Raw genomic sequence first — 10126 nt, forward strand, 5'->3', positions numbered from 1 at the left:
GAAATTCCGAATAATTCTGAGGTGAATTATCAACGTTTCTGTCTATTCACACCAAATGTGACAGAAAATTGTGAATAAATTATGAAAATATTAAAACAAACTCGCAAGATGAATTCCACATGAAGGCACAACAGCAGCGTGCTGATGCTGCAGGCACCAAGCTCATCATGTTCTAGAAAAGAGAGGAGAACTTGGGGAGTTTCATTTTTCAGTCCAGGACCTGAAGCTGGACCACGATCACGTCGGGACGGACTTTAGGACATCTGTGGGACAGTTGGAGGACCCGCTTTAGCAGCTAGCTGCTCGCCTTAAGAAGCAGAGAAGAAGAAATAAAGACGCTCGGCCATGATGATACAAAGTTTGAATGGAATGGCAGCGAAGCGACACCTGCATTGTTTGCAAGGTGTGTACAGGCCTTAAGACCATGGCTATCACATTAGCATATATGTGATAGCTGAGACAGTGGGGCGCATTAGATGCATTAGAGCAGATTATTTATCCCAGTTATCCAATGTTGAGGGTCATGTAAACACGCTACAGGCAATATACATCAGAAGTCAGATTTATTAAGTTAATTCTGGTAATCTCCTTCAAACTTAAGTGATTTTATCTCCAAAAAAAAAAAATTTCTTATTACTAATTTAATAAAAACAAGAAAAAGGTGCAATGAAAACATTTAGGAATGTATTAAAGCTAATCAGCATTTTTCTTATTTTGGAAAGTGACAAGAACCAAACGCCCATTTCTGTGGTGTATTATATGCAACATTGGAGACCTCAGGGTGGCCTGAACCATTGCTGCTGTCTATTAACCACTGAATACCCTGCATGTTAAATGTTACTAAAATGAAGATTAACTCAGTCTATGGTGCATTTTAAAACACAAATAATGGAAACTAATCAGAAAATCTCCTGTTATTGTAGAGGCATTGCTCCAAACACAGCAAAGAAGTCCTGCGATGGCATTTTCTGTCTGTGTGGCAGGATGTGGTATCAATCTGCTAGCAGAGGGATCCGACCAATAAACGGAGAATAGAAGCAGCATATGGCCCTGAAAAACCAACGAAGCTTCAAAGACAAAGTGCTGCGCTGCCTCCGTCACCTCTCACCTACCCTTAAATGATGAGCATATATAGACAACGAGGACATAGCTGTGTGTCTGCACAGCGAAACAACAGCTTGCTATTAAGGAGAGATATTTACTTCCACATGATACAAACAGAGAAGGGAATGACTTCTCAAGATGATCCAAGCTAATCTAGATCAGCTCTGATCTGCGCTCCCGAACACAGCTAGCTTGTTCCAGTTTTACCTCCAGTGTGCTGCTGTTGGGGGATTACAGGGCTTTAATCCAGTGTCAGACCATACACATTTCTTCTAATCCACATAGTCTTATATTATCTCAGTAAATGAAATATGTGTCATTTTAATAATTCTTTTACTCTTTAATCATGACCGAGACCAGGAAAGTCAAAGCAAACACAACTACCATCTACATCTGTTTAGAAACTCTAATAACTGTGATAATAATAATATTAATAAAAGCCTTTAAACATGGAGGGATAAAATACATCTGACTCTACAGGAAGTGGGAAACAAAACCCTTCTTGTTGACTCTGCACCTGGACTGAATCCCTCATGTCTTTAGCCCAGAAATTATTAGCAATCCTCCTTTCATTTAAACACATTGATGTTTAAAGCATCAAATACTGGTTTTACTGGTTGTTTCCTTCCTGCGAGCTGTTCTCTATCCAGACAAGTCAGCTCATGTTTGCTGTGTGAATCACAAGTTTGGTCATGATATTAATGCAAATCCGTGAATAATGATTCAACATTTTCACTGATATGATCAGTTCTACTATTTATATCGAATCACAACAAACTAAAAATTATCAAAAAAAAACCTTGTTATTTCAGCCTGACACTGTCCAAATCTACATTCCATGGACACTAGCTACGCTTCCATCAAAACTAGCCAAATTTCCATGGACACAAACTGTGTTTCCATGGAAACAAACTGCATTTCCATTGACACTAGCTACATATACATGTAAACTAGCTATATTTCCATTGACACGGACTACATTTCCATTGACACCAGCTACATATCCATGGAAACTAGCTATATTTCCATTGACACGGACTACATTTCCATTGACACTAGCTACATATCCATGGAAACTAGCTATATTTCCATTGACACGGACTACATTTCCATTGACATTAGCTACATATCTATCAAAACTAGTAACATATCCATGGACAAAAGCTTTGTTTCCTTCAACACTAGCTACATTTACACCAACTCTGGCTGTGTTTCCATGGAAATTAACTCTATTTACATGGACACAAGCTACATTTCTATGTAAACTAGCTATATTTCCACGAAAACTAGCTATATTTCCATTGACACCAACTACGTTTCCATGGACACTTGCTAAATGTCTATGAAAACAAGCTATATTTCCATGAGCACCACATTTCCATTGACAATAGCTACGTTTACATGGATCACCTGCATCGCAATCCATACAAAGAAACAGTTCAATTTGGATTGTTCCAGTTGTCTCATTGATCACTGAATCAATGTAGACTGATGTTGTGTTACACATCTAACTTACATGGTTCTTCTAATATAGAACTACCATGTCAACAGAGGCAGTGGCTGAAGAGATGTGACTATCAGAAATCATTTCATACTACCATAAGAAATTCCTGGCTTTTGTAGCAGAGGTAAAGGCTGACATATTTCTCGGCAGGCTGTTTAAATGCTGGGAAGCTTTATATGCAGTTACAATACACACTAATTTCATCACAAAAACATTTTTAAAGAGAGTCTCCTGTCCTGGCATGATCTGATCCATGTTTTTCTGTCGTAAAAGCAAACAACCAAACAGTTATCAAGAATATCGACCAACAACAAAGAAAGAGCAGAGGCTACAGCATCATTAGACTCTTTTAACAGAGAAATGTGGGAGGAAAATGGGTAATATTAAAGATGTTACACATTTAATTTCACTTCTAATTTCTTTAATCCATTGTGTTTCATTCATTTTTAATAATTCATTGATAATTAATCAGTACAGTTGGCTATCTATTAAGCAAATAATTAGAAATTCTCGTCCCTTTTTTAATTATTTATAACGAGACAGTCATTACTTCTGATCCTCATGCAGATAATGTGCAGTTGTAATCCAATAAAGAGGTGTTCTCTTTGCTGGTATGTGAAAGCAGATGTAACCGGTATTTTCTGGAAGCTTGTATTTACTCGTTGCTGTGAAAGCAGCAGAGTGTCTCTCTTACAGTGTAAGGTCTGCTCGTCGTGAGCCCAGACAGCCGCTCTCTTACCAAAAGTAGGTCTTCACATGCTCTTGGATCAACACCCACGTCTCCCCAAAGTCGTCTGATTTCCACAGCTACAGAGGCGGGACGGGAGAGGGGGTGGAGGGGGACAGGAGGACGGGGAGAGGAGGAGAAGAGGAGGAAGAAGAGGAGGGGGATGGTGCACTGTTAAAATGTAGGTCAAGCTCATTCCTACGTTTTGGCTCTAACACATATGACAAGGAGACCACGGGAATGACGTTAGTCTGCATGAACTCGTGTGGTTTGATATGAAATACTGAACATAAACCAGAGACATGACAAAAAGCTGCACAAATACAGAAACAAGAAACAGGAATTAAAGCATTCTGGTGAGTTTACAGCAAGTACAGTATCTGTATGTACAACTTAGGTCACTGTGTAAAATGCAGATAAAACCAGAATCCCATCAGGTCGTATTTCCTTCTCAGTAGAAGATAAACATCATGTCAGACGATGAAACTGAGACGTTTTATCATCTGATGGAAAACATGAATCTGATGCAGAAACACATCTGGAAACATCTGGAACAGGAACAACAAAAGGCTGGAAAAGTAACATCTGGAGGAACATCTGACAACCTATCAGATTAATTATCAGCAGGTCGGTAACATGACTAGTATAAAAGGAGCATTTCAGAGAGGCAGAGTCTCAGATGGAAAGATGGACAGAGCTTCACCAGTCTGAGACAAACTGGATCAAAAATCTGTGGAACAATTTCACAGAGGAATCTCTGTATTCCAGGGACAAGGCCTGCATGCTGGTGATATTCTGCATTTAAGGTAGAGATTTTTTCTCTACTGGAAACCAGTGCATGGACTCAGGAAGCTTCCAGAAACCAGTGTGAACCCAGTTCAGGCTGAAATCCACACATGCAGGTTAAAGCTGCATCATATGTGAAGAGGATCCAGAAACACGCCGTCTTCTCTGGACCAAAGCTCATTTAAAATGTTCTGAGTGGAAACCTGGATGAAGATGTGGAATAGTTTGTGGACAGCATGGACGGCGTGTCCTGCAGACTAAAGAGGAGAGGGAGCATCCAGCTTGTTATCAGCCTGCATCTCTGATGGGATGGGGTTGCATTAGTGCCGATGGCGTGGGCAGCTTCCACATCTGGGAAGCTCCATCAATGCTGAAACATCTGCTCCCATCCAGACAACGTCTCTTTCAGGGAAGACCTTGCAGGTTCCACCATGCTGGACCACATCCTGATGGTGGAACAGGAGAACTGGTCCAGCAGGACCACAGTGGACCACATCCTGCATCATCACAGCAACATGGTGGAACAGGAAACAGCATGCAGACTTCTTTGGATCCTAGCATGTGTCTTACGTTCATAGTTTGACCTTTAACCTCAAGCGGTGACCATTTTGGTGTTTGAGAAGCTTCTTGTGGAAACAAACTGTAAAATGAGTGTAAACACACACACATGGTGTGATGTGGATGGATCAGGTTACACTTGCACACAGATCAGACTCCTTTCACAGCCTCCTCAGTCTCCTCATTACTCCACAAACACATGCTGTGTTTAGGTGCTGGAGGAAAGCTGGGTCGTCTGGGTTTTAGTCTGATTTCTAACCTGAAAATGATCAAAATCTGATTACAAAGTTTGTGCAGTTTATTTTATTTATTTAGTTTTATTTATTGTGAAGTTATTTTATCACATCTTCTGAAATTGTTTTACACATTTTTAAACACAGCTGTAAAACCAGTCACATAACTGACATGTTGCCAGTTAAACCAGTCACATAACTGACCTGTTGCCAGTTAAACCAGTCACGTAACTGACATGTTGCCAGTTAAACCAGTCATGTTGCTGACCTGTTGCCAGTTAAACCAGTCACGTAACTGACATGTTGCCAGGTAAACCAGTCACATTACTGACCTTTTGCCAGTTAAACCAGTCACGTTACTGACCTGTTGCCAGTTAAACCAGTCACTTTACTGACCTGTTGCCAGTTAAACCAGTCACGTAACTGACATGTTGCCAGTTAAACCAGTCATGTTGCTGACCTGTTGTCAGTTAAACCAGTCACGTAACTGACATGTTGCCAGTTAAACCAGTCACGTAACTGACATGTTGCCAGTTAAACCAGTCATGTTGCTGACCTGTTGCCAGTTAAACCAGTCACATTACTGACCTGTTGCCAGTTAAACCAGTCACTTTACTGACCTGTTGCCAGTTAAACCAGTCACGTAACTGACATGTTGCCAGTTAAACCAGTCATGTTGCTGACCTGTTGTCAGTTAAACCAGTCACGTAACTGACATGTTGCCAGTTAAACCAGTCATGTTGCTGACCTGTTGCCAGTTAAACCAGTCACGTTACTGACCTGTTGCCAGTTAAACCAGTCACTTTACTGACCTGTTGCCAGTTAAACCAGTCACGTAACTGACATGTTGCCAGTTAAACCAGTCATGTTGCTGACCTGTTGCCAGGTAAACCAGTCACGTTACTGACCTGTTGCCAGGTAAACCAGTCACGTTACTGACCTGTTGCCAGTTAAACCAGTCACTTTACTGACCTGTTGTCAGTTAAACCAGTCACTTTACTGACCTGTTGCCAGTTAAACCAGTCACTTTACTGACCTGTTGCCAGTTAAACCAGTCACGTAACTGACATGTTGCCAGTTAAACCAGTCACTTTACTGACCTGTTGTCAGTTAAACCAGTCACGTAACTGACATGTTGCCAGTTAAACCAGCCACTTTACTGACATGTTGCCAGTTAAACCAGCCACTTTACTGACCTGTTGTCAGTTAAACCAGTCATGTTGCTGACCTGTTGCCAGTTAAACCAGTCACGTTACTGACCTTTTGCCAGTTAAACCAGTCACGTTACTGACCTGTTGCCAGTTAAACCAGCCACTTTACTGACATGTTGCCAGTTAAACCAGCCACTTTACTGACCTGTTGTCAGTTAAACCAGTCACGTAACTGACATGTTGCCAGTTAAACCAGTCACGTTACTGACCTGTTGCCAGGTAAACCAGTCACGTTACTGACCTTTTGCCAGTTAAACCAGTCACGTTACTGACCTGTTGCCAGTTAAACCAGTCACGTTACTGACCTGTTGCCAGTTAAACCAGTCACGTTACTGACGTTCTGCCAGTTAAACCAGTCACGTTACTGACCTGTTGCCAGTTAAACCAGTCACTTTACTGACCTGTTGCCAGTTAAACCAGTCACTTTACTGACCTGTTGCCAGTTAAACCAGTCACTTTACTGACCTGTTGCCAGTTAAACCAGTCACTTTACTGACCTGTTCCCAGTTAAACCAGTCATGTTGCTGACCTGTTGCCAGTTAAACCAGTCACTTTACTGACCTGTTCCCAGTTAAACCAGTCATGTTGCTGACTTGTTGCCAGTTAAACCAGTCACGTTACTGTTGATAAAATAACCGGATTAGTTGTCAAGTGCTCTTCCAGTTGTTTCCAGATGTGTTGCTGCATCAGATTCATAATCATATTTTCCATTTTTCGGATAATAAAATGTCTTAGTTTTACCGTGTTTTTCTTCTACTGGGAAGAAAATATGGAAAATATGAGATTTGTAAATCCTTGTTTTCAGCTTTTATTTACATTTTCCACCGAGTCTCAATGTGTTTGAAAGGTGTTGGATGAGCTGCATTAGATACAAGTCTGTACCTGTTTGTTTGGGTGTGAGCCGTCGTAGCCGAGCACCAGGTTGGCTCGTTTGGAGTGAAGCAGCAGGTCGGTGGGTTTGAAGGGGAGGGAGAATCCGTGGACGCTCCTACAGAAGTCTAAGGTGTTCCACAGGTAGTTGCTGGTGGAGTCTACAAACAGGTACTGAGCAGGAAGAGGAAAAAGTGAGAATTTTAATGTTTTTTATCTCAAGGCAAGGCAGGGTTTTTTTTACATCACATTTCATTTACAAGAAAACTCCACGTGCTTTAAGAAAGCAAAGGCTTTAAAAACAAAAATTAGAGAGAGAAGTTAAAAACAAAACTAAATCTTGTCATGTCCGCCAGAACTGACCACAAATCCCTCGAACTGACCCTTCTACAGTTTCATCACAACATTTCTTCCTTCTGTTGAGCAGAATCTGTTTCCCATCAGAAACCTGCAAGTCCTGGTCTAAAATTCTACAACAAAGCAGCTGTCTGCTTGAGTCTTCATCTTCATCTTCATTCTTCATCTTCAGTTGCTTATCCGGGGTCGGGTCACGGGGGCAGCAGCCGAAGCAGGGAAGCCCAGACTTCCCTCTCCCCAGCCACATTTGCCAACTCTGCGGGGGGGGATCCCGAGGCGTTCCCAGGTCAGACAAGAGATATAATCCCTCCATTGTGTCCTGGGTCTTCCCCGGGGTCTCCCCCCAAAGGGTTGTGCCTGGAACACCTCACCAGGGAGGCGTCCAGGAGGCATCCTGACCAGATGCCCGAGCCACCTCAACTGGTTCCTCTCGATGCAGAGGAGCAGCGGCTCTACTCTGTTCTCCTCCCTGAAGACCGAGCTCCTCACCCTATCTCTAAGGGAGAGGCCGGCCACCCTGCGGAGGAAACCCATTTCAGCCGTCTGTATACGAGATCTCGTTCTTTCGGTCACGACCCACAGCTCATGACCATAGGTGAGGGTAGGAACGTAGATCGAATGGTAAATCGAGAGCTTCGCCTTCTGTCTCAGCTCCTTCTTCACCACGACAGACCGGCGCAGAGTCCGCATTACTGCAGACGCCGCACCGATCCGTCTGTCGATCTCGCGCTCCATCCTTCCCTCACTCGTGAACAAGACCCCGAGATATTTAAACTCCTCCACTTGAGGCAGGACCTCACTCCCAACCCGGAAAGGGCAATCCACCCTATTCCGGCTGAGGACCATGGTCTCAGATTTGGAGGTGCTGATTCTCATCCCAGCCGCTTCACACTCGGCCGCGAATCGCTCAAGCGAGAGCTGGAAATCACGACCAGATGAAGCCAACAGGACCACGTCATCTGCAAAAAGCAGAGACCCAATCCTGAGGCCACCAAGTCGGATCCCCTCAACCCCTCGGCTGCGCCTAGAAATTCTGTCCATATAAGTTATGAACAGAATCGGTGATAAAGGGCAGCCTTGACGGAGTCCAACCCTCAACGGAAACAAATCCGACTTACTACCGGCAATGCGAACCAAGCTCTGACACCTGTAATACAGGGACCGGACAGCTCGTACAAGGGGGTCCGGTACCCCATACTCCCAGAGTACCCCCCACAGGAGCCCACGGGGGACACGGTCAAATGCCTTCTCCAGGTCCACAAAGCACATGTAGACTGGTTGGGCAAACTCCCATGCCCCCTCCAGGACCCCAAAGAGGGTATAGAGCTGGTCCACTGTTCTGCGACCAGGATGAAAACCACACTGCTCCTCCTCAATCCGGGATTCGACAATCCGGCAGACCCTCCTCTCCACCCCTGAGTCCACCAGCTCTGCCTCCTCATCGGAAGACGTGTTGGTACGATTGAGGAGGTCGAAGTATTCCTTCCACCGACCCACTACGTCCCGAGTTGAGGTCAGCAGCTCCCCACCTCCACTGTACACAGTGTTGACGGAGCACTGCTTCTCCCTCCTGAGTCGCCGGATGGTGGACCAGAATCTCCTCAAAGCCGTCCGGAAGTCTTTCTCCATGGCCTCGTCGAACTCCTCCCATGCCCGAGTTGTTGCTTCGGCAAAAGCCGAAGCCACATGTCGCTTAGCCCGTCGGTACCCATCAGCTGCCTCCAGAGTCCCACAGGCCAAGAAGGCCCGATAGGACTCCTTCTTCAGCTTGACAGCATCCCTCACTGCTGGTGTCCACCAACGAGTTCTGGGATTACCGCCACGACAGGCACCAACGACCTTACAGCCACAGCTCCGGCTGGCCGCCTCAGCAATAGAAGCATGGAACACAGCCCATTCGGACTCAATGTCCCCCGCCTCACCCGGGACATGTTCGAAGCTCTGCTGAAGGTGGGAGTTGAAGCTCGCTCTGACAGGGGACTCAGCCAGACGTTCCCAGCAGACCCTCACAACACATTTGGGCCTGCCAGATCTGACCGGCTTCCTCCTCCACCATCTGAGCCAACTCACCACCAGGTGGTGATCAGTTGACAGCTCTGCCCCCTCTTCACCCGAGTGTCCAAGGCATGTGGCCGAAGGTCCGACGATACGACTACAAAATCGATCATCGAACTGCGGCCCAGGGAATCCTGATGCCAGGTGTACATATGGACACTCTTATGCTGGAACATGGTGTTTGTTATGGACAATCCATGACGAGCACAGAAGTCCAATAACAAAACACCATTTGGGTTCAGAGGGGGGGGACCATGCCTCCCAATCACTCCCCTCCAGGTCTCACTGTCATTGCCCACGTGAGCATTGAAGTCCCCCAGCAGAACAATGGAGTCCCTAGAAGGAGCACCCTCCAGCACTCCCTCCAAGGACTCCAGAAAGGGTGGGTACTCTGAACTGCTGTTCGGCGCATAAGCACAGACAACAGTCAGGACCCGTCCCCCCACCCGAAGGCGGAGAGAAACTACCCTTTCATCCACCGGGGTAAACCCCCACGTGCAGGCACCAAGGTGGGGACCGATGAGAATGCCCACACCTGCTCGGCGCCTCTCACCATGAGAAAGTCCAGAGTGGAAGAAAGTCCAGCCCCTTTCGAGGGTACTGGTTCCAGAGCCCAAGCCATGCGTCGAGGTGAGTCCAACTATATGTAGCCGGAACCGCTCAACCTCGCACACAAGCTCAGGCTCCTTCCCCACCAGAGAGGTGACGTTCCACGTCCCCA

General features: G+C 45.3%; 1 protein-coding gene across 1 annotated transcript in view; it reads right to left on the reverse strand.

The window, feature by feature from the left end:
• Nucleotides 1–10126, reverse strand: part of LOC306760681 (sortilin-related receptor-like) — a gene marked incomplete at both ends in the record, with an annotated part of 49932 nt that overhangs the window by 14191 nt on the left and 25615 nt on the right. The window contains 2 exons of the mRNA XM_079246646.1: nucleotides 3348–3415; nucleotides 7006–7167. Coding sequence (XP_079102772.1) covers nucleotides 3348–3415; nucleotides 7006–7167 — 230 coding nt within the window. The remainder of the gene's footprint in view (nucleotides 1–3347; nucleotides 3416–7005; nucleotides 7168–10126) is intronic.

Source organism: Telmatherina bonti (genome assembly GCF_933228915.1).
Source record: "Telmatherina bonti genome assembly, chromosome: 9".
Taxonomy (NCBI): Eukaryota; Metazoa; Chordata; class Actinopteri; order Atheriniformes; family Telmatherinidae; genus Telmatherina; species Telmatherina bonti.